Source organism: Sciurus vulgaris (genome assembly GCF_902686455.1).
Source record: "Sciurus vulgaris genome assembly, chromosome: 9".
Taxonomy (NCBI): Eukaryota; Metazoa; Chordata; class Mammalia; order Rodentia; family Sciuridae; genus Sciurus; species Sciurus vulgaris.
Window position 1 is genome coordinate 20,340,994 of NC_136469.1, and position 24,691 is coordinate 20,365,684.

Sequence of the window (24,691 nt, forward strand, 5' to 3'; positions counted from 1 at the left end):
TTGCCCAGAATTCCCTCACAACTTGGCTTATTTTCAAATATCACCATGTCTATAAAGGCTCTTTCCAATCTCGAGGCCACTGAAACACCCATGGTGTTTCATTGATACTTTGTTCTCACTAATAATGCCACACACCTACTATGCTCTTCTTGTCAGTGGTTTCTTTTCCCTGTTAGAGGGCAACTTCTTTTTAGGAAAAAAAGTAGTGTCAGGTTCTTTTTGTAGAGTTAGGATTTCATGCACCTGCCAATGAATAGGTGCTCAATTAACAGTCACTATGTAAATATTTGCACACAGTGAATGACCCTTCTGAATCACGAGTGAGAAGACACAGAGTTTGAGTCCTTGTCAATTTAGCAAAACTAAGACATTCTGTGAGTTTCCACTTCCTCGCCTGTAAGATAACAGTATCTTTTCCAAATGAGAAATGCTACCACAAGAACCAAAGGAAACCAGTTAGAGGGAGGCACTATGTCAAATAAAGAGTGCTACATTAAGTGTGAGCCCAGGGCACGAGCTTTTGCCATCTATTTTTGTACCCAAAATATATTAAAGGTTAAGAGATTATAAGTCCAGTGACCAAACTGAGCATAAAACACAATAAGAGTAGTCTCTGATATTTGGATGCTAACACAATAGGGGAAGGAAAAAGAGAAGTTCATTGGATTAGACAAGGGGGAACGAAGGGAAGGGGGGATGGGAATAGATAAGACAGTAGAATCAATTAATAGATGAACTTTCCTATGTTCATATATTAATACATGACCAGTGGAACTCCGCATCATGTACAGCCAAAGGAATGGGAAGTTATACTCCATGTATGTATAATATGTCAAAATACACTGTACTGTCATGTATATCTAAAAAGAACAACAACAAAAAGAATAGATATTGTATTGATTTACTATTACTTCTCACAATAACTCTACAAAATAGGTCCTATTATATTTATTATTTACATTTTACATACCAGGAAACTGAAACAGGAAGGATGGGTGACTTGTTCCATGTTTCGTGAAGCAGGGTGGAGAACTGTGGCTGATAGTCTGATCCAGCTCTAACCACACAGCCTATCTAAATAATGACTTGACCCACTTAATTCTTGATAAATGATAAATTTCCTTTCCTTTTGTACTTAATGGTGCTCAGGTGACAATAATGATACATGCATGTAGTCATGAGGTCTGATAAGCATTCTCCCCTGACATAAGACTAAAATATGGATTTTATCTTCATAGTTTATTACCTTCCTTTCCATATGGAAAGCTAGAAGAGATCGTGCCATTTTAACCAGCAACTGTTCAAATGCAACCATTCAAATGGAATGCATATTTATTTCTCTGGTTAAATTATTAGAATGTTTTATCAAGGCGAAGGTAAAGAATTTGCCCGTTTTGTTCTTTCAGATATTCTGGTTGTCTGACAAATCCCAGGACATGCATTACATTTCCTATTACGACCTGCAGGTTCACTTCGTATGAACTGGTTCCCGTTCCCCTTCCCACCGATTATCTCACAGTGAGACTTTGAGGACGCCAAATCCTTAAGAGTATTATTCAGGGAGGAATTGTGTGCATGTGTACTCTCCACACACAGCTCATATCTTTGTGGTTCCCTTGACTGCTTCCCACCTAGAGGTACAGTTTCAAACACAACCAGAGGGGGACACCACCCTTGAAATAGTTTCCAGTTTAGTATTGTGTTCTCTTTCAGTGAATTCCATTTCTCTACACTCTTGGCTACACAGGACTTCTTAGATTATGTATCAATGCATTATCAATATCTTATACATTTAATAATTTATTTAGCGCTTTCTATGTGCCAGGTTCTATAGTAAGTGCTTTACATACATTATCTCGAAATATGTATTTTAGCAATCCTAAGAAGATTTTTAAAAAATCATTTTAGCAAGACAGTAGAATGAATCAGATTACTTTCCTATGTTCCACGACCTGTGGAACTCCAAATCAGGTACAACCACAGGAATGGGAAGTTATACTCCACATATACATAATATGTCAAGACACATTCTACTGTCATGCATAACTAAAAAGAACAAATAAAATTTTTCAAAAAATCATTTTAGCATCTCTGAAATCAGAACATTTCTCAACCTCAATACGAGGCAAATAGAAGTAGTGATATCGTTTTTCTACATACATACAACATTGTTACATCTTAAAATCATGGCATTTCAATGAAATCTGGTAAGTACCATATTTATTTCCACTTGAAAGCTAAACCAGAGGCCCTATATATTGAGATGTCCCCAAGATTCCATGGACTGACATACACACTAAATAAATACTGGAAGGGACTAAACTACTGACTTGTCCTCTTTTCAATAGTTCATTGTAGCATGAAGACAGGGTTCTATCCCATGATTTGCACCCTTACGCCTTATAGCTCCAGCTCTGGAGCACCATCTGGGCTTGAGTCCCAATTCCCCCAATAAACTAAGATGTGGGCATATTGCTTAAAGTTAGATTAACAACCCTAACTCCGTGTTTCTGAGATGATTCAGTGAGATAATCTTGGTAAAGGCTCATGGCACAATGAGGGATACATAAAAGTGACTGAATGACCATGATGGTGATACTTTCATGAAATAAAATTAGGAAGAAGTTAAGTAACTGATTAGGGTTGTTTTGCTCTTTACCCCAACCCAGTTTACTTCCAGATAGTATGATCTCTTTGTTGCTGTGGCATGAATACATTGTATGATATGAACTTCAGTTCCAAACTTGGTAAGAAATCCACTACCTATTCTACATATACAGCTAAGATTCTACCTCGTTTGAATTCTATGCACATACTCTGAGCATTGGCTTTGTGTAGTGCCCTGGTCTTTGTACTAAGTGGTTGAAAGGAATCAAGGAATAAGGAATTATCCTCCCCTGCATCATTTTTAATTTAATGGGTAAAGAACAATGCTTGTAAACATAAGATTTATGGTAAAATATGACCAATGCTTTAAAACAAATCCAGACAAAAAGGCTGTCAGAGAACAACTATGGAGTTCATATTTAGATGGGCTCATAAGGAAATTCTTCAGAAAAGGTTGCATCTAAGATGCATCTCGAAGGCATAACTACATATGGCATATCCTAGGACAATCCTAGGAACAAAGCTGGAAAAGAACAAATAAATAGGCCGACTTCTTTATCCACCTCTGATGGAGCACCTTATATCAGAATAGCCTTCCTATGAACAGCAACAGGAGCTGAATTTAAAAAAAAATCAAACAGCATTTAAAGATCATAAGAGCAACCTAGACAGTGGTAACATGCCAGAAACCAAGATCCTGGAAAAAATACACTGATGTGAGCCCGAGACCTGCTGCTGTTTTTTGGTTCAGACACTTTGTTAATTCAGGCCTCCAAACACAGTAACCAAACAGCAGCAGCAGAAGGCTTGCTACAATCTTACTGAGCTGGGAGTAAAATATTGGAGTTAAGTCTACCAGAGTTGCCAGGACCTGAGACCAAGGACTAGGATAGAAGAGAATCAGAGTAGAAAGAATGCAGTTATCTTGAGGCATTTGATCACTCCCATGCTGCTCATTATCAGGGTGAGATGACTTGAGCCCAATAAGCTGCAGAGCTAAGCTGGCATGGTGGCCCATGCCTATAATCCCAGTGACTCGGGAGGCTGAAGCAGGAGGTTCACAAGTTCGAGGGCAGTCTCATCAACTAAGCAAGACCGTTAACAACCCAATGAGATCCTGTCTCGAAATGGAAAATGAAAATGGCTGGGGATGTGGCCCAGTGATTAAGTGCCCCTGGGGGTTCAATCCCTGGTGTCAAAAAGTAAAAATGAAAAAGACTGAGAAGCTAATCAGTGATTTCTATAATCCGAAAGGACTGGACACCACCAGCCTTCACAAAAATCTACAATGTACGGAGCAAGGGATCATCAGTCAGAAAGTGTAAATGGTGCAGAGGATGAAAAAACTAAGCCACAGGAGTGGCCTCAAAACTTACTACAGGAAACATCCTAGTAAGTTTTCCTCCAACTGTGCCTCTCACCTATTCTGTGTGGCCTCAAGTAAAGCAATACATTTGGGGGGTGTTGAACTTTTCTTTGGGAGGATAAAAGGATTAATTCATACTTGCTAATTAATAAACCAATGTGATTAAACATGCTGATATCTAAAATCTATCCCATCAGTAAAAGTCTGTATTTATTTTGCGATTAATTTTAAAATACTAGAACTAATACATAGGGAAGGAATTTTGATGTTACCAACAGAAAAAAAAAAAAAAAAGTTAGAAATCCTTTGACCTTCACATTACAAGAGGCTTTTTGACCCCTGCCACTGAAGAGATCTGTGGGTAAGGCATGGATGTGTTCAGAGGGGGGAAAAGAAATTAAGTAATACTAATGCTTTCTAACAAAAATTTTTACAAGTACAAGTGCTAGAATTTATATTAAAATAAGCAATGAAAGGGAACACTAAAAATAGACAAATGAATTACTGAGCATGAGGAATCGCAAATGCAATTAAGGAGAATCTTATTTAAAATCAAGTCTGCAGGAATTTAATGAGCAAGTAAAACCGTTCTGGGGTTACATGAATCAGCCATTATCCAAGTTGAATTAAAGTTTAGAATTTTAACTCTGTATACATGTATATCCACTTATTTCTTAATTCTCTGAATAACAGTAATAGTGTCACTATTTTATTTTGACCTTGAAATAATACTTTTTGGATAAATGGAATTCATTATTGGATTGCATGTCTTAATATTAATCTACAACTTTAAGAAAATCACAGTAGAAGAAATGTAAAGAGAAGAATTTATTTATAAAACTAAAATTAACACCTAGTGGTATAAATTTGCACAGACCCTTTTAATTTAACAACATAAGCAGGTGGGAGTCTGACTCAGTTCTCTAAGAACAACATCATTTTCCATTAATGGGAATAAATCTATGAAAACTATAACTATTCTTTAAATCAAAATGTACAGACAAGGATTATAATGTATCAAATGCATTATCAAACTCACAGAGGGAAAGCTTTGACTTATGGAATAATTAAACCCCTAAGGACTCACATTTTATAATTCAATAAGAAGTTTCTTGTGCAACAAAAAGAAATGCAAAAATTTGGTGCAGTGGCACACACCTGTAATCCCAGGGGCTTGGAAGGCTGCAGTAGGAGGATATCAAGTTCAAAGACAGCCTCCGCAATTTAGCAAGGTCCTAAGCAACTTAGCAAGACCCTTTTTACAAACGAAAAATATAAAAAGGGCTGGGGATATTGCTCAGTGGTTAAACACCCTTGGGTCAATTCCCTATGCCAAAAAAGACAGACATATCAAAAAAAAAAAAAAAAAAAAAAAAACCATACAAATATTCAATAAATCTAATATCAGCAAATTATTAAGTTATCTATTTTTTGTGGGAAACAATATTTCCAGTTAGCTTATTTGTTTTAAGCAGGTTTTTCATCCTCAAAAAAATAAACTGAAACACAAATTAGTAATAATTAAATTTTAAAAACTCTACACCTAAAGATACAATTGAAATTTATATGACTGTAGATCCCAATCTCAGTTTGGCTTTTATCCATTTGCAACTTTGGGCAAGTTTGTGAAATGAGCATCATTGTGGAAACACTTCATGCAGTGCCCAGAGTCCAGGTGTTCAGAATGAGCATCTCTCGTTAATTTGTATTCAGTCCAGCAAGATTCACCCAGTTCCTCTGAGTAAGGTGTGAACTTAATATATAAGTCCAGAACTGCAAGCCGTGATTTGTAGAAAGAATGGCTTTTTTAAAAAATTGAGAGAACTTTCCTGAGTGGCAAGGTTTCCCAAGGAAAGGCAAGGTAGAACACATGGAAAGTGGAGCTCCATGGCTGTTAGACAGTCCCATCTGCCCCTCTAGGAGAGGCTGCTGACAGGCTCCCCAGGAGCATCTGGCCATCTCACATCAAGCCTTTGTCAGAGCTACCCAGGTTCTGGTCCCTAGTGCCAGGGCTGCTATAGGGCCCTCAGCTCATCAATGCCAAGGCAGGGCATGAATTGAAAAGTCAGAGGGTTGCTTAGACAACAGTCACCGGAACGTGCAAAGGATTATGTCACATTCACCTGCATTTGATCCCTGCTGCTTTGTTGGCAACTGAACACAACTTCTGGATGCTCTTAGTTTCCTTGTATCATGGGTTTTTCTCAGTCTGGAACATTTTAAGTAACAGCAAATTCTACGTGGATGGATGACATGGTATTGGGATAGTATCTTATTTAAACTGCTTTGTATCTGCAGAAAGGCACATATCACTATACCAAAATCCCTATATTTTGGAAAAGATGGATAGAATCTGGGACTGATGCTTAGAAGCACAAGTCAATAGACTGAATGCTCAGTGTCACCAAGCTCCCAATCAGTTTTCTGTGTGAGAACACATTTCTGGTGGTCACCAAACTACTCAGGCAAGGTCATAGCTTATTTCTGGGCTATCATTCCTTTTCAAAGTGATGCCCCATTTCAGTTACCATCAATCAAGTTTCAAAGCATGAGTTGTGTATTTTTCTGTTCTCTGAAAATGTTCTAGTGGTAAGTGTAACAAATTGCAAACAGGAAAAACTGCAGAATATATTTGCATGAGTCAATGAACTGTGCTTGCTTTAACCCAACAGTGACAGTATGCACCGTTCCAATATCTTACCCTACTCACAAATTTCATTTAATAACAAAATACCACTCATTCTGAAATTCACAAACTGTACTGTAGTAATTACGTGCCAACTTTCTAAAGACTAAATATAAAAATGTGGTGCAGGCTTATGGTTGTGCTAAGGTTCAAAATGAATTCTAACTAGCTTCACCAAAGAAAATGGCCTTTTTTCTCTTGCTTATAATATAACACATTTTTCACACTATGACTAAGTAAATAAACTTAAACACAAAAGACTTTTGGTGAGTAATAAACTACTACTTAATATAGCATCTCAATAGAAGAAAGTTGATTAGCTTACTTAGATGGTAGGAAGCCAAATTACAAGAGCCATTTAGTTCTACTAAAAAGAAGGCTTTTTAATTTAAAAGGACAGAGTTTTAGTTGGGTGGAGAGATATGCAAGATAGTCACAAAGGTCAACAAGATGAAAAAGACTGGTGGGCTTTTTAATCTGTAAAACTTGGATTGGGATCAGCCTCACTTGGTGCCTTCTCTGAGCAGAGCCCTGTGTCTCTCCTAGGCAGGCCTCCTATTGCCAGGGGAGCCTCACAGATGTTGATGACTTCCTCTCAGCACTTGGTGTGAAAGCCAGGTGCCTCCCACCAGGTGAAGGGCATCAAAACAGGTTGCAATTAATCAGAGCAATTAACTAATATCACCACAGATGGGGACTCATTCAAGAAACCCATGCTAGTTATCAGTGTACAGGGGCCGGGTGCCCAAAACATCTCCATCCAGGAAGCTGGCAGTCTACCGAGAGTGACAGCAGGAGAATCAAATCCAGTAAGATAGAAGAGTTTCACATAATAAATGTATTTATGAAAGGGAAGATCAAAGTAAGGATACCACATATGATATCATCTACAGAAATGAGCTATTAAATGACAAGGATATTCCTTAATTGCTTCCAGCCATCTGTGTATACAGTTTGACAGAACTAAACATGGAGAAATGCAAATACACAGATTAATGTCATTCTAGAACTTCAATGACTTTACCAATCAAAAAAAATTTGCTTTCACTATTGCCACTTTTCTTATTCTGATTTAAGCAGAAAACTTGAGCTTTCTCTTGTAGTTCTCTCATTGCCCAAAAGGTCGCAACCTGACATATCTTGCTGGTCATTTGTCATTTGCTGTTTCCTTCATCTGGTAGAATCCTGACATCCTTCTTCCTGTCCCATTGACTTTAAATTCCTCTGGAATGAAGCAGTGTTTACATACAGTGACAGATTCACACACGCTCATACATGCAGTATTTACCATCCACCTATATGAGCTCCTTCTGGAAGCATCTATGGCCCCTTAAGGCATCAGGTCTACGAGATGTTCAGACAGCAGGACGCTCAACAAGGCAGCACTATGTCTGACTACTTCTTTCACATCTACTTCTGTGTTTGATAACAGCTGACCTGAAGGACATTTCTATTCCATTATCTATAAAAAAGAGTCCCCTATCAGACCTCCAGAGCAAAGCTCCTTGAGGCAGAGAAGCACTTGCTTGCATGTACTAGGAAGCAGGCATCTGGGTTTCTTCAGAAATACCACATGAACATAGAAGACCCCTGGAAATAAGACAGGCTTCCTGTACCAGGTTTCCCATCATCCCAAAGGGAAGCCAAGAGATAATGGGCCCAGGGCACCATCCTTCCCTAGTTCTCTACTGTCAGCAGGTGGAAAGGGTGGAACAAGAGGTACTTTATCAGGGGTTAAGTCCAGGATAGAGAGTAGCTGAGTTCCTTAGCACAGTTCCAGTAAGAACAGCTCCGCTATGCACAGGTCATGAAACCAAGTCTTCAATCATTCAAATTAAATCTTGCCTTCACTATAAGGCAAATAAAGCACATATAATATAAGTCGTTATTTCATCCCTTAAGTGAGCAGTGCCCCTGAGAATTATGGACAGCACCTAGTCTGTCTTCATTCATTCATATTTTCAATAGCTACTCACTGGATGCCCTTCCTTGCCAGGACCTAGGAAAACAGTCACTAACAAGAAATTTCACCTTTACCTGCATGGAGTTTATATTTTCATAGATGGGACAGAGTGTAATGGAGTAAATAGTGAATGAAATGTAATTCCAAGCTGTGAAAAGAAAAATAAGGGCAAATAGAGAACGAGGAGCAGGCTGAAACTGAGCAAAGTTGGGAACATGAAGGGATGAAGCTGCAAAAACTGAGGCTGATGACTGGTACGATCCCTGCTCACCAGAGCAATAAAGCCCCATGAGTCGCTAATGCTGCCAAACTGTACTTTGCTAGAAGACATACTGTGAGAAAATAGCAAGCCAAATTTAAAAGTCAGTGTGTTGGTTAAATATGAGGGGCATAGATACAGGGCTGCTGGACATTCTTGTTTGGGAGTCCTTCTCAAATATTTCAGAAGCATGAAGAGATGTTTAAATCATTCCCTTTCTAGAAATCTGGGGGAAAGGGTTTGTAAAGACCCTGAGGTTGGACCAAGCTTGGAGTGTTTGAGGACCTAACAAGAAGGTAAGAGGAGTGGGGAGGAAGAGGTAAAGAAGTGTTAGAGAGAAAGAAGCTGGCCAAGTGACAGGGGCTCAATCAGGCAAGGTCCTGGGGGCAAAGGCAAGATCTCTGACTTGGTTCCATGTAGGATGAGAAGTCTCTGGAAGATTTGAGCAATACAAATTGCCTTTGGTGTACATTTTTAAAAGTCCATTGTCTGCTGGCTAGGGAACAGATGGCAGGGGCAGGAATGGATGCTGACATTAGTTGAAGGTGACAGCAGCAGTCCAGGCAAGAGAGCTCGAGAGCCCACACTCGGTCGGTGGCGACATCCATGGTAGGATGTGATCAGACTCAGAATATGCTTCTTTGGACAGTAATCATGGTCCATGGTAATTAAATGCTCAGAGGTGCCTCTTTACTGCATGACATAGAGTGACAGATTCCCACAGCTCTGATGGACGACACCAAGTTTAGTTCATGGGTGAGGACTCCAGGCTTGGGTTAAACACTTGCTTCTTGAGCTTCCAGAAGCTCTCTGCCCAGCAAGACTTGAGTGACTGGTGCTTCTTCACCCCCTAGATTGCTGGAAACTCCCCCTCACTGGCTGAATTACTTCAAACTTCTACCTCCAGCCCCTGTGTTGCTTGTATGTCCCTGGGCAAGAGACCATACCCGGACCAGGATGGTCATGTGCCAGGGCCCATCCTTCACCATTACCCTATTCTGCCTACCAAGCTGAGTAATGACAGCCACAATGAGAGAAATGGAAGGTCTTCCTACTTGCTAAGAATAACCCCAGGGTGACCTCTTAATTTTGAAAGACTACAATCAAAATAATGAATATTTATCATACAACTGAAATAGCCCTTGACTTATATAAAATGTCAAGTCATTTTGCACTCATTTGTGTACCCTTTTGACTGTGTTGCGGGGGTTTGCATCCTTTCCTGTCCCAGGCTGTTTCCACATGTCTGTCTTCTTGCTGGTCCCCCGGATCCAGGTATTAGAGAATCACTCATTCCTAGGTAAAGCAATACCATGTGGACCCTCAAGGCTTTTATCATTAAAATCCTTGGGAAACGTTTTTTAAAGTATTACTTCCCCCGCCCCCCCGGAGGACTTTGGTACTTTCAAAGGAAAAAAATATATAATTTTCTAAATAATTAACAACCAACCACGTGATCTGAGGGAGAAGAGGAGGGAGGGAGAAATGGGAACAGGTTGAAGAATGGGTACTAATTTAAAGTCAGGCGTAAGAAGCTCTGGTGTGTTCTATCTGCCTGTGGATAATAATGTACTCTATCAAAAAGAGAATGGAAAGGATTTTGAAAGTGTGTACCATGAACACAAGATAGATGTTTGAGGAGATCCACAGGAGTAACATGACTTAAACATTACAAAAAGGATACATGTATCAAAACATCACATGACATCCCATTAATGTGTACAGTTTTATGTGTCTGTTAAAAAATAAAATTGGCAAATAAATATACCACCCAAGATGTATAAATAAAAAAGAAGAAAGAAACTGACAATAGATGCTATATGGGTTGGGGTGGGGACTGAGGAGGAGAGTTGAACCACATGACTTTATTCCCAATCACAAAATTCTGGGGTAAATAAAAAAAAATACTGAGTAACAACAATAACAAAAAAGATCTAGAGGCACCTTTTAATCCATCCAGTGTAGCGGCTGTCAATCCCACATGCCAATTAGAATCGTCTGGGGAGTCCCTCCCCCTGCCAGACTGATTACATTAGACTCTCTGCAGGTGTGACTTGTAGGGCCATGTTTTTAAACTCCCCAGCTGATTCCAAAGTGCAATCAGGGTGGAGAATCTCTGATCTACACCAATACCTGAGTCTGCTGCTCACCATTTTCAAATGAAAGAAAATGAACCCGGAGTGCTGAAGTCACTTGTCAACTGTGAGGACAATCTGCGGTAGAACCACAGCTGTAATGGTTTGGATGTGAGGTGTCCACCAAAAGCTCATGTGTGAGACAATGCAAGAAGGTCTGGAGGAGAAATGATTAGGGTTATGAGAATCTTAACCCAATCAGTGAATTAATCCCCATTGGGATTAAATGAGTGGTAACTGAAGGCAGGCAGCGTGTGGCTGGAGGAGGTGGGTCATGGGGGCATGCCTTTGGTCTACATATTTGTATCTGGTGAGTGAAGTCTCTCTCTGCTTCCTGATCATCATGTGAGCCACTTCCCTCTGCCACACTCTTCCGCCATGATACTCTGCCTCAGCTTGAGCCCCAAGGAATAGAGCCAGCAGTCTATGAACTGAGACTTTTGAACCATGAGTCCTCCAATAAACTTTCCTCCCCTAAAATTGTTCTGGTCAGGTCTTTTAGTCACAGCAGAGAAAAAGTTGACTAAAACAACAGCTGAAACTGAAGTTCCTAACTGCGGCTTCAATCTGCATTTAACATGCCCCCGATACAAGCATGTAAGGGAAGAACAGAGTTTCACCAAAGTGCTGATGGTTCTATCACCGCGGCCTCTTCACTTCTGAGTCTCCACCCTGGGTGTCTTGGCTCAGCTACCAAACTGGTCTAGCTTATGGCAAAATGATGCTGAAAAGCTGAGACAGGACCTGGCAGCAGCAGGAAAGTTGCCACCACCAGTAACTGACAGATACTCTTCTCCAAAGGAGCACCAGGCCAATCAGTGAACATTTATCCAAGACTGTTGAAAAAAAGAAAGAAAAACAAAACGAACAAAAAACCTACTCTATAGCTACACACGAACAGCCTTTGACTAATCCCATGTTCTGGAACTTGACCTAAGAAGGTACCCACCCATGTTTAGCTACATCAGGATGTTTACTGAAGCACTGTTTGTATAAGAGAAAAGAGGAAACAGAACAGAAATATCATGGAAGCATTAAGGAAATTTCAAAATGTACCATTAAGTTTTAAAGTGCTACAAAACTTGATGCAATACATTCCCAATATGGTGAAAGTCAACATAATATAATGAAGTATGTAAGTCAATAGAGTAAGGAAGTAGTTGGGTTATGGATTTTTTTTTTTTTTTTCCAGTGCTAGAGACTGAACCCAGGGCTGTACCAAGCAATCTACCACTGAACTATATTCCCAGCCCCTGGTTATGGATAGTTTTTATTATTGTCTACCGCCTTTTAAATGTTCTACATTTTCAAAATTTTCTATTTTATATACATATTTCAAATAAAAATAAACATATATATTTATGTATCTTTAAAAGCTACAGAACAATAGACACATACACATAATGTTATTGGATTACCAACATTTTAAAACTCAGTGTTCTTCGGCTGGTTACAGGATGTCTTTTCCCTTTTCACCAAGGACAGAACGAGGCACATGCTTTATGCCCCATTCTGCAACACAGGTGCACTTTTGTAATGGAAAACTCAGAATCTTTCTGACTTCATTTATATGAGCCAAAAACTAAGGGGAAAAATGCTTGATGTCACAGAATTACACTTGAAATGAAAGAGAGAAGAAGGCATTAATGTAGTTCATCTTTCTGAGTCTCCAGATTATTTAACAATATTTACTGAGCACTTTACCAAGGACTCTTCTAGGCATGGGAAACTTAACCATGAACAAAATGCCTAAAAGCTCTGCTCTTATGGTGCTTACGTTCTGGCAGGATAAGACAGACAATCACCATGATAAACTGAGCAGGGAGCAAGTAAAATTGAGCAGGGAGAAGGGCAGATGGTGCTTGGATGAGGAGAAGGGGATGCTGCTGCTATTTCCAATAGAGAGGCCGAGTCCCAGTGATGGGGTCACATGAGAGAGTGAGGTGAAGAGGCAGCCAGCCCTGTGGACGTCTAGGAGGAAGAACATTCCACACGTCTTCCTGATAAACAGAGGGGAAACATCTTTTCTCTTCCGCTATTCTTTGGGCCATCTGCAGTTACATTTCTGATGTGGATTTTAATGAGCTCATAGCTACAGAATAGCCAGATGAATATCTTCTGAAGAAAGTGAGGTCCAGGAAAAAGAAAAAGTTAAGGGGGACGTGTTAGCTTTTCATGACTGTGGCAAAAATACCCAACAAGAACAACTTAGAGGAGGGAAAGTTCATTTTGGCTCTTGGTTCCAGAGGCTCAGTCCATGGTGGGCTGAACCCATTAGTCTGGGCCTAAGATGAAGCAGCACATCGTGGCAGAGGGGTGTGGCCGAGGAAAGCTGTTCAGCTTGTGGCAGCCAGGAAGCAGATAGAGAGGAGAAAGGGCCACAGGGATGATGGAGCCTTCCAGGGCAGCCCAATGTGACCCACCTCCTCCAGCCATGCCTCACCTGTGTGCACTTAACCTTTCAGTTAGTCCATTCCAACTAGGAAGGACTGATTAGGGGAGAGCTCTCACAATCCAATCATCTCACCTCTGAATATTCCGGCATTAACACAGGAGTCTTTAAGGGACAACTCACATCCAAATCATAATGGGGAGAAGCAGCATCTGCATGTGTCAACTGACAATCACTACAAAAACTTCTGTAATCTTCGCCTCATCAATAGTGTGTAAGTGGACTGTGCAGGCAAAAGCAGTTCATGATGGCAAGACATCAGGATCGATTAGTTAGGATACGATACATTTTCTGCCAGCTTCTCACCTAATATGTACTAATCATGTATCTCTGCCTAAAGAAGATGAGAATGAGCCATACATTTAGTACACAATTATTTCTAAAATCTTTTTAAAAAATCTGTTACTATGAAATATACATTCACACATTGAATATGAAAATACCCAACATGTAAGTTTTAATTTTCTGACAAATGATGCTTGCTTCCAGTAGAAGTGTCTTTAAAAACCACCACATATTACGGAATAGGCAAAGCGAAAAAGCAAAGGTTACTTATAGAAACCAACTTATGACCACAAATCTGAAACAGTGAAATGTAATTTTCCTGTTTTATTATAGAAAAAGTAAGAGCTAGATATAATCATGATCATCAATATTTAGGCTTCCATAGGTAAAGTGCACTTACCTTGCCATAAATTAAACCGCCAAGTGTTAATCACTCAAAGTTTAAGAGTAAATGTTATATTATACCTATAAACAAGATTACCATTTAGAGGACTATCATAGTTGTGACTTAGACCAACACTGCATAGCACAACACTGTCTTGTTTCCCTGGGTTTTGTATTACTAACAAAACCCTCAAGAGCAGATATGATCTGAATTGGATGTGAACTTCATTTTAATTCAAACTTAGCATCTCTCATTTACATGATCAAATGCACAGATTGCCAGTATTGCTTCAGTCACTCAGCAATACATGAGATCCTATTTAGAGTACACACAAGATGAAGTGTCTCTTCTAGGGATAAACTCAACTTAAGAACTGTCAAAATACTAAATTCTTTAGAACACTAAGTTTCATGTTCAGAAAGGCAACAATGACTGACAATCAAGTTCCTTCATTTCAAAAAGTGGATTATATCCCGCCAAAAAAAGTGGAATAGGTTTTTAAACAAATCAACTTTACATTAGAGGCATAAGTACTCCTTTCTGAAAACTATAAGAAGGAGCTATAAATAAAAAGCTTCAGGTTCTTCCTTGAACTTCCCAGATTTCATGGGTCATAAAATCACTTCCTTTTTTTAAGAATCCAGGGGATTTTTAAGAAACGAAGCACAAGAAGAGATAAAGATCAAGTTGTTACTCAGGATTAGAAAAGGGAAGGTAGAATTCCTTCCAAATCCCCCCCAGATAAGTATTTCTAAGACAAAAAATATGTAGTAAACAAGCCATTCAGTGTCTTGAAATACCCAGGCCATATTAATTACATTGCCAAGAATGTTATTTAACACTTACAATGAACTGTGGCTTTCAATAACAGAGGCTGGAATTCCTGGCTACTGGATACCTGTCTGCCAGTGGAGAGACAGGTGAAGAGTCACGGTTTAGTGCAAAATAAATAAATACACACACAGATATGTAAAAAGTGGGGAGAGAGAGACTGGGCGTGGTGAGTAAGATCAAGCATAAATGATACAGTTTCTATATAGCATCATAGGAGAAAACTGAAGTGGGAACTAAGACTCCTGATGTGTAAATAAATATATGTATGTGTATATATGCTTATATATATATATATATATACACATACATATCTATGTATACACACTATATACTATATATACTATATATATATATATACATACTTACACATCTTTTTTTCCCTCAATACTGGGGATTGAACCCAGGGCCTCACACATACTAGGCAAGTGCTCTACCATGGAACTACATCTGCATTCCTTTTTTACAAATTTATTTATTTATTTATTCATTCATTTATTTGGTACCAGGGATTGAACCCAGTGCACTAACCACTGAACCACACCCCCAGCCTATTTTTTGTTTTTTATTTTGAGACAGGGTCTCATTAATTTGCTTAGGGGCTTGCTAAATTGCTGAATCTGGCTTAGAATTCATAATCCTCCTACCTCAGCCTCCTGAGCTGCTGGGGTTTCTAGTATGCACCACCATGCCTGGCTACAAATTTATATATTCTGGGTTTCACTAAATTGCCTAGGTTAATCTTAAACTTGCAATTCCCCTTCCTCAGCCTCCTGAGTAGTTAAGATTTCAGGTGTGAAATATTTTTCTTAAATACCTAAAAACAGAATCACGTACTTTCAGGGTTGGGAAGGCCCTTATGACTTCATTCACTGGAACCCCATGTGGGAATTCTGGGATCAGCAATTCTACAATGTTTCAGGTCAGTTTCAATCTGAAGGCTAAAGAATGCTTAGACTTCCAAAGAAATCTCTTCCATTTGTAAACACTTGAACTCATAAAAGTTTTTTTCCTTTGCTGAAGCAGGTCTGTTTTTGGCATTTCCTCCTCACTGACCCTAGTCTGACCCCATAAAGCTGGGGCCCCAAACCCATTCACCCGGGGCAGAATGGAAAGTAAACTACTGACACCCACCAGCACAGGAAAAGAGCCTCTGTTCTAGAACACATGGATGCACTCCATCTAGGCTCCTGCTTTCTAAGGACTTTTTAAAAATCATTTCTGCAGCCACCTGCTCTCTTTGCCCATCTCCAAGTTGATATTAGAAACTCAGCCTCTCAGAAGTCCTTCCTAGACAGCTAGAGGCTTAACTTCCTCTGAAATATGTACTTATAATTAACAGACAGACATCTAGCAAGCACACTTAAAAAGAGATAAACCACCACTTCCAGGACCCAGCAACTCAGAGAGCAGAAACACACATTTACTATGTAGATCATCCACGACCAACGACACTGCAGTTCAGGCCAAGAGGAAGCACAGGCAACAGACGTTCAGAGGATGCTCACCAACCCCTGGCGGGAGCTGGAAGGCGTCTTCCACGTCAGTGAGGCCACAAACCAAACTAGTCAGGACTGTCTGGGTCCCTAAAGCATGAAAAGGTCAATAAAGAGTACTTTCTCAAGGCTGCCAGGGTCTCCGTGTGTCCCAGGAGCATAATGATCCAGCCTACGGCATCTGAAGGTCAGTATGTGTCACTGAGTTCGGGGCTTATGAAGGTTGACGTTGACTGCTATGTGTCAGCTCCCGACGTGAGCCCGGTGTGTGAACCCATTTAATCACAGAACAAGCAATGAGGCCGATGCTACTACCCTCTGTGTCACAAATGAGGAGGTGGAAAAACTCACTCAAAGATATACAAAGCTGGGACACGAATCCAAGTGGGTGGCCCGAGAGGCGGCTCTTCTGGTTAACCACTCCTGTAAATGGCTTCTAGAAGCTTCCACCATCATCACTTCCCTGAGAGCCTATGGAAAGAAGGCCCACATGCGGGCATCAGACCAGTTTCTAGCTGGTAGCTCAGTCCCACTGCCTTCACTAGCACCTATGTGTGCACCTCTAGGGCACTTGCAAGCAGGGGGGCAGGGGGGTGGGGAGCGTCCTGCATTCTTGGACAGCTTTTTGCTCTCCTCGGCTACTCTTCTACTAAAGCTGTGGTTCCTCACAGCCCTTGACAGGGGGCATATAAGCTTCTGGGCCACTCCTCCCATCTCAGGGAGAGGTTGGTTTCTCTATTCATCATTCTCTCTTCTCAAGGACAAAAAGTGTATGACTTGAAAGTCCAGAAATGAAAGAAGACTGGCTGACCAAAAGAGGAAAGGAAGCAAAATGAAAAGGAGAACATTAATTAGGAGCAAATTTTTTCCAGTGACTTGAGAAACTGAGGCAGAAGGATCGCAAGTTCAAAACCAGCCTCAGCAATGAATGAGGTCCTATGGGAGACCCTGTCTCTAAATAAAAATAAAAAAGGGTTGGGGATGTAGTTCTGTGGTTAAGCACCCCTGGTCTCAATCCCCCCCCCAAAAAATCTTTTTTTCCTGAAAGTAACTGTCAGTCATCAGGGAAATGCAAATTAACACCACAACAAAGATACCATTTTATATCCACTTGGATATGCAAAATGAAAAAGATGGATGATAACAAGTGCTGATGAGGATGTGGAGAAACTGGAACCCTCACGCACTGCTAGTCGGGATGAAAAAATGTCTGTCTCTTTGGAAGAGTCTGATGGTTCCTTGAAAGGTTAAACCATAGACTACCATATGACCCAAAAAGTTTACTCCTCAGAATATGCCCCAGAGAAAAGGCACACAAAAATTTGTGCATAAATATTCACACTTTAGACAAAAAAAAAAAAAAAAAATGGAAACCACCTAAATAACTATCAATGGATGAACAGATAAATAAAATGGGGAGCATCCATAGTACAGAATACTATTTGTCAGCACAAAGGAATGACGTATTGACACGTGCTACAACCTTGCTGGACACTGGAAACTCTGCTGTAAGAAAGAAGTCATTCAAGTACTGGTACCATAAAAGAAAAGGTTTTCTCAATTGAAATCAAAAACTTCACTTCATTCTTCAAAAAAAAAAAAAAAAAGAAAAAGAAAGAAAAAAGTCACAAGAGTTCACAGACCTGATTCCATTTACATAAAATGAACAGAAGAGACTAATGCAGAGAGAGATGGAAAGCAGATTACTGTTTGCCTGGGGCTAGGGGTTGAGGCATAACAGGAGAGGAAATGCCAACAGCTATTAAGAGTTTCTTTATGGAATTAGTGTGATATTGCATAACTCAATCACTATACTAAAATACACTGAGTTGTATATTTTAAGTAAGTGAACTGTTTAGTATGTAAATCACACCTCAATAAAGCTATTATACTGGGGAAACAAAGTAACTCCTTATAAAGTAAAATTTAAGACTAGGAGAATCTGCATATTTGTGAATGAGAAATTATAATTGCAGAAGTGGCTGAAACTCAGAATCATTTATTTGGGAAAAGACAAAATCAGAAAAAAAGAGCTTATAAAAGAGAAAAAAAAATGATTCCTTTTTAATTGAAGTTCAAGATGTTGGTTGTGTTGGAGTCCTACCACAAAGAATGCATAGACACTACATTACAGGATAGTTAGCATTAACTCCAAATCCTTTTCAGCAAAAGCTACTAGTGTCAATAATAAAGATCCTAAAGGAGAGGAGATATAATAGCAGCTTTTGAATTTTTTTTTAAACTTTTTGAGGAAAAAAACAGTCCACACCTAGAAGAATCCTCTGATACATGGTATCCCAAGTCCACAAAATAAACAAAAAAAATTTTTGATTGGCATCTAAAATGGACAGTTTTCTAACATGTATTTAGAAATCTGACTCCAAGGTTACTAGAAAAGTAAAGGCTTTAAGTTCTGGAATCGAGTGTAAGGCATTGACAGCCAGATCAGTGCTGGGAGATTCAGAGAGATGAATCTGAGTGTGAACAATGGGTTCACCATATTCTCTTCTACTGAGACTCCAGCAGAAATCAGTGCAACCTCTGACTAATGTGGCAAGATGTCAAAAGATAAGCTGGAGCTTTGTGGCTATGCTCACAGCATTAACACATTTCTGGAAACAGGAAACTATTAGATAGTAAAGAATTTCCTTTCCTTTTTTTTTTTTTTTTTTTTTTTTTTTTGTCTTTAACTTTCAAACCATTTCTATACCTTTTACTCCCACTGTGCCTTAATCAAGGCTCACTTGTGGGGGAAATCAGCTGAGTGCTTTCTTTAAGAACAGGCGAGCCATTAATTGATCCAGTGTGTTGCCAGTTCTGGAAAACCTTTTTAGACAGGAACAAATGATGCCTCTTACATTATGCTCAAAGAAGCTGAGTTTAAAATTTCCTGCTCATGCACAAGGAAACATTTAAAGCATCCCATAGAGTCAGTTGACAATTCTCTTGGAGTTTAAGGAACCAAGAAAACCTTTCCTTCGCACCTTTCTTCCCACCCTCTGAATCTTTTAATTAAACAATGTGTTTACTTAAAGATATTTCACATGACTTAAAGTGCTCTTCCAGAGTCCTAACATCCTTGGACATCAAATTTAAGTAGCACTCCTCTGGCCTAGGGTCAGAGAATAATCTTTCTCTCCGAGAAAACTGTTGAACTCAAGGAAATACACTGAACATTTCTAAAGTGCTGTATCCTAACTTTTCTAAGGTAACCACCCTCCCTCCTTGCTGTTAAACACCCCAATGCATTTTTTTTTTTTTTTTCTGGCCTGTGTTTCCTAAGTCTCTAACATTGCTCCTCCCCACCTGTTTGTGTTAAGGTTGACAAATTTCCTTGACTATAACAGCTGGTGTTGATTACCGGAGGCAAATCCATGGTATATTTCACTAATAGGAGACATGAGCTCTTGGAATGGAAACTTGTCCCCAAAGAGAACACCTTCATGAATGTAGCCAAAGTTTGGTGTTCCATTTCAGAGGTTTCTTTATTAAAATCTGGCTCTAAAAGAAACTACTTTTGATTAGGTTACTCTAGTCGGAAAATGAGTCTGTCACTTCTGTCCCACTGTGTGCCACAGCCTCAGGCCCAGGAGTCCCTTGCTTAGAGGGCTCTGACTTCTCAAGCACACAGATACAAGCAGCACCCTTCACTCAAATGTAAAGGAAATTCTGTAAATGTAAAGGCTCATCTGTCAAACCTGGTGGCTTATGCTAACAATCCTGAACAATAGTCTTTTAAAAATATGTTTTTCCTACCACGTAAACAATGCTCATGTCAGAGACAAGTGTCATCAAGTTGAACTTTGGGGTGGTGATGCATTTCTAGTCCTGGTACGTACAGTCATTAAGAAAAGCTTACTTTTTTTCCACTCTGAAATCGCCTTATTCTCGTCAGAAAGAAAAACATCGAACATATTTAAACTCCCAATCAGGCAAAGGGTAATGAAACACTGGAAAAGTAGTTATGACTTCAGGGCCACCATGCTCTTCTTGGCTTGTTAAGGATTGTTTTTATTCATCATCGTGCCCGCCTGTCAGATTCTCTGGATGACAGCTCAGTACTTTCAATATTATTTATGACGTGCGTAAAACCAGCGGGGGAGGAAAGGGGACTCTTAATCTCCCACGAAGAGCGGAAACCTAACTTGCACAAGAAGCAAGTCTGCAGTGGCAAGCTGCTAGCAGGTAACCCTAGCCATCTCTTGATACGCGAACGCATTCACCAGGGGTGCACCTGATGCACACAGCCGAGTGCAGAGCGAGTTATCAGATACACCGGCTCCCAACAGGTGCAGAGCCGGTCACTAACCACGACCAATACCCGAACCCTGTCCTCCAGAGTCTCCTCGGAAAGTCAGCCCACCTCAAAAAGCCCTCGTTCGAAGGGCGCTAAGCCAAGCTCTTTGATATTTGCCCCAAACAGTGCATCCTCTGCTCTTTGTAATCCCCCGCCCCCAAAGTGACGCGGAGCAAAACTTAATAGGTCCGGGGAACCCAGATGCGTCTTCCGCGCAGCACACTTTCCAGAAAGGAGCTGGGCTGCCGGCGCTGGATCTTTCTCGGCGCCTCCGTCCTTGGGGCTCCCCTCCCCCGCGCCCGCCCCGCACCCCCGGGGCCGCTCACCTGCGTGGGGCATGGTGATGGTCTCGTTGGTGTTAGAGCCCGCGTTGAAGATGACCACGGCGGAGGCGTTCTGCAGGAACGCGTTCCGGATCTTATCCCTGTACGTGCAGTTGCCCTTGGGGATGAGGGCTATCCAGTTCTTGCCCTGGGTCGGCGCGGCGAACTTGGTGTTGGGGTCGCAAGCCAGGCGATCGTGGGCCGAGCTGGCCATGACCACCTCCCCGCGAGCGTCCTGCTTGGGCGAGTGCTCCCCGTAGCGCCCGCACTCGGTCTTCTCCGTGTGCAGCTCGGCGCCGCCGCCGCCCGCAGCCCCGGCCCCGGGGTCCGGCGCGGGCTCGGCGTAGGTGATGTTCACGAAGGCAGTGTACCATTCCTCCTTCTCGGCCACGGTGAAGTCCAGGCAGAGCAGATGCACGAAACAAAAGGAAAGCAGCCATGTTGAGAGAGCCAGACTGCGGCACGCTTGGATGAGCGACATTGCCATCTTTATCCGCCGGGGCCCCCTCCCCGCCCCCCGCGCCCTCCTCCCGCCCCGTCCCTCCTCCCCAGCCCGGGCCAACCCCGGGCCGGCCGCTTCTCCAGCTGCCACTGCTCACTCCGGGGCCCGGGGGGCCGCGGCCGGGAGCGCAGCCGCCGCGGGGACCCGATTCCGGGCGAGCGGGTGGCGCCGGCCCCTTCGCCTCTTAGCCGAAGCGCGGCGGCTGCATCTTGCTTCTCGGGCGCGCTGGGGGCGAGAAAGGAGGGGGCGCTCTGGCTTGCGGAGGAGTCCAGCTGCCAAGCGTCCTGCTCCTTCGGCCGGCTTCTTCTCTCATAGGGGTGGCAGGGGGCCCGGGAGCGTGCGGGGTGGCAGCTCGACCCGCTCCGGCCCCGGGCGCGGCCGCTCGCAGGCGTGTGTCTCAGCCGCCGCAGCCGAGCGCCGGGGCGAGCGGGTCCGGCTGCAGCCCTGGCGGTCGCCCCCTCTGCGCGCCGGTTCCCTGGGGCAGCGGGCGTGCGCTCCTGGCCTGGCTGGTGGCGGTGCCGGGACACACGCTTGCCGCGGGAGGGGTCGGCTCGAGGAGAATGGGAGCGAGTGGGAAGAGAGGAGTTACGCGGTCCGTGTGTGTGCGTGTGTATATGTTTGTGTGTGTGTATAATGTGTGCGTGCAAGGAGGAGCTTAGTGTGATGTCAAAGCTTCTGGGTTTCTCATGCCACGCTCCCTCAGTCTCTCTCCATAGGCAGCAGCGACCCCTGCCGGGTCTCGCATTCAGCCTCAGTCTGCGACATGGTCCAGGTGGGGACCAAAGGGGAAGGGACCCTTTGGCCTATGAGTACAGAAACAACTTCCTGCGACTTAAATATAGCAAAATGTGCCTCTTGTTAACAATCTTCTTATTTGCTGGAAGTACTACGACCTGGGACCAAAGTGTAAGTCTGCTTGGTCTCAAGGTCTTTTAACACTACTCCTGAAATATCTAGAGCACTGCCTATTAAACTTTAGTTTTTAAACAGATTGATGAGCCTTGGAAGTTTCTAGTAGGCCTGGGTTGGGCCTCAGAACGCACATTTTTAATGAAGTCCCAGATGATGTTAATGCTGCTGGTCTACGGACCACTCTTGTTAAGGTGGGTATAGGAACAGGCTTCTTTCCTCTCATCTGGAAACAAACAGGTGACATTTTTTTTCCCCCTTATAAAATGCAAGTTTTCTAACTCTGGAGGAAAAGAGAGTGGATGAGCCATTTCTCTCTGTATTTATTTTGGTTGTCATGACTGGTATCAGAGCACTCACAACATCAACAGGCAAGGGAGATTTGTTTGGGTTACCGTTTAGCAGGTGATCCCCAGTTGTCCATGCAGATTTCAACTACTCAGCAGAGAATACAGTTCCCCAGAGTAATCTTCTTAAAACTGTGGCCAGCATAATTCCTTACCAATTAAGTGTTTGGTTGTTATCCTTTCTCACCTATAACTTCCTTGGTTTGAGATACCAAAAATATAAAGTGTTTAAAAAAATACCTTGTGTGATGGTTCTTGATCACTCACGGGTACTTCCCACTTGACGCTCACAGATCCAGGATCCAATTCATAACAAAAAACTAAAGTCCCCTTTTTCCCCAGGACCTTAACAGCTCTCTGTTAATGATTATCCACCAGCAAAACTTCTCTTTTTTAGGCAGCCGTACAAACAGCTGGTGACTGTTAGGGGAGACCAGAGAGCCCCAGCTATACCCAAATTAGAAGCAGGCACAAGAACTGCTTAGAAGAATCTGTCTCTGTGGTATTCAATGTGCTGGATTTGTATGTGTTCCTAGCTTATTCCTTTTAGAAAATAGGCTTCTAGGCAATTGGGACAGTGCTTTTTATAGTGCCTAATGCCAAGGAGGCAAAAGTGGAGGCTGCCTGGCTGCTGGTTCCTGAACCACCAGAGATCAGAGGGAGGAGCACATTGGCTCCAAAGCCCCAGGTAGACTCTGACAAATGCAAACCACGGTGATTCCCCAGGCCTTGCTTTTAGCAGTTTTCCTCTAACCGCAAAACTTGGAGAATCCCTGTCATGAAGACTGTATGACTATCCCTTACCTTCCCTTTCCCTTAGAAAAGTTTGAAAAGATAACGCAGAGTCAGGAAGGTAGCAGCATGGCTGGGAGACTGCCAAATGACAGGGCTGTTGGAGAAATCATAAAAATGGGAGCCAGCTTCTTACTGTTGGAAAAGGAATTTATAAATATGGAAAAAACACTATAAGGAACTTTGAGGTATTGGATTTAAAAGGAACGTGGAATCACACACACACATATATGTATATCTGTACATATATACCAAAACTCTCTCCAGTCAGACTCTCAAAGCAATGATCAGAAATTTTGCTTTCTATAGCTCAATTCACAATATCTAGATTGTGGAACCAACCTAGATACCCTTCAACACATGAGTGGATAAAGAAACTGTGGTATATATACACAATGGTATATATACATAATAATGCAGCCATAAAGAAGAATAAAATTATGGCATTTGCAGGTAAATGGGTGGAGCTAGAGACTATGATGCTAAATGAAATAAGCCAATCCCAAAAAACCAAAGGTCAAATGTTTTCTCTGATAAGTGGATGCTGATACATACCAGAGGGGACATGGTAAGGGGAGAATGGAGGATCGCTGGACTGTGTAGAGAGAAATGGGGGGGGGGGGGGGCAAGGGAAGAAAAGAGAGTGGAATGAGACAAACATCCTTATCCTATGTACATGTATGATTACATGAATGGTGTGACTCTTCATTGTATGCAACCAGAGAAATGAAAATTTGTATCCCATTTGTGTATGATAAATAAAAACAAATTAAAAAATAATAAAAGAAATCTTGCTTTCTAAATACCATCTTACAAAATGAAAGGTCTATCCTTCCTAAAACTCTTAAGCTTATGAAAGATAGAGAAAGGAGAAAGAAGAACTAACTGATCCACTGAAAAGAGGAGATTTGACAACTAATGTAACAAATGTTCCTGGACCAGGTCCTGCACTGGAAACGAAAATTAAACACTTGGCAAAAATGAATGACGGCTGTGGATTGGGTGCTATATTTCATCTGGGGTGGTTTCCTGACTTTGATATTTACAATAAAGTTT

At 41.6% G+C, this 24,691-nt stretch overlaps 1 protein-coding gene across 1 annotated transcript in view; it reads right to left on the reverse strand.

Annotated features, from left to right (window-relative positions):
* The window catches only part of RNF150 (ring finger protein 150), a 219,559-nt gene extending 196,824 nt beyond the window's left edge, over nucleotides 1–22,735 (reverse strand). The window contains exon 1 of the mRNA XM_079154837.1: nucleotides 21,089–22,735. Coding sequence (XP_079010963.1) covers nucleotides 21,089–21,572 — 484 coding nt within the window. The 5' untranslated portion in view covers nucleotides 21,573–22,735. The remainder of the gene's footprint in view (nucleotides 1–21,088) is intronic.
* Nucleotides 22,736–24,691: the final 1,956 nt, after the last annotated feature.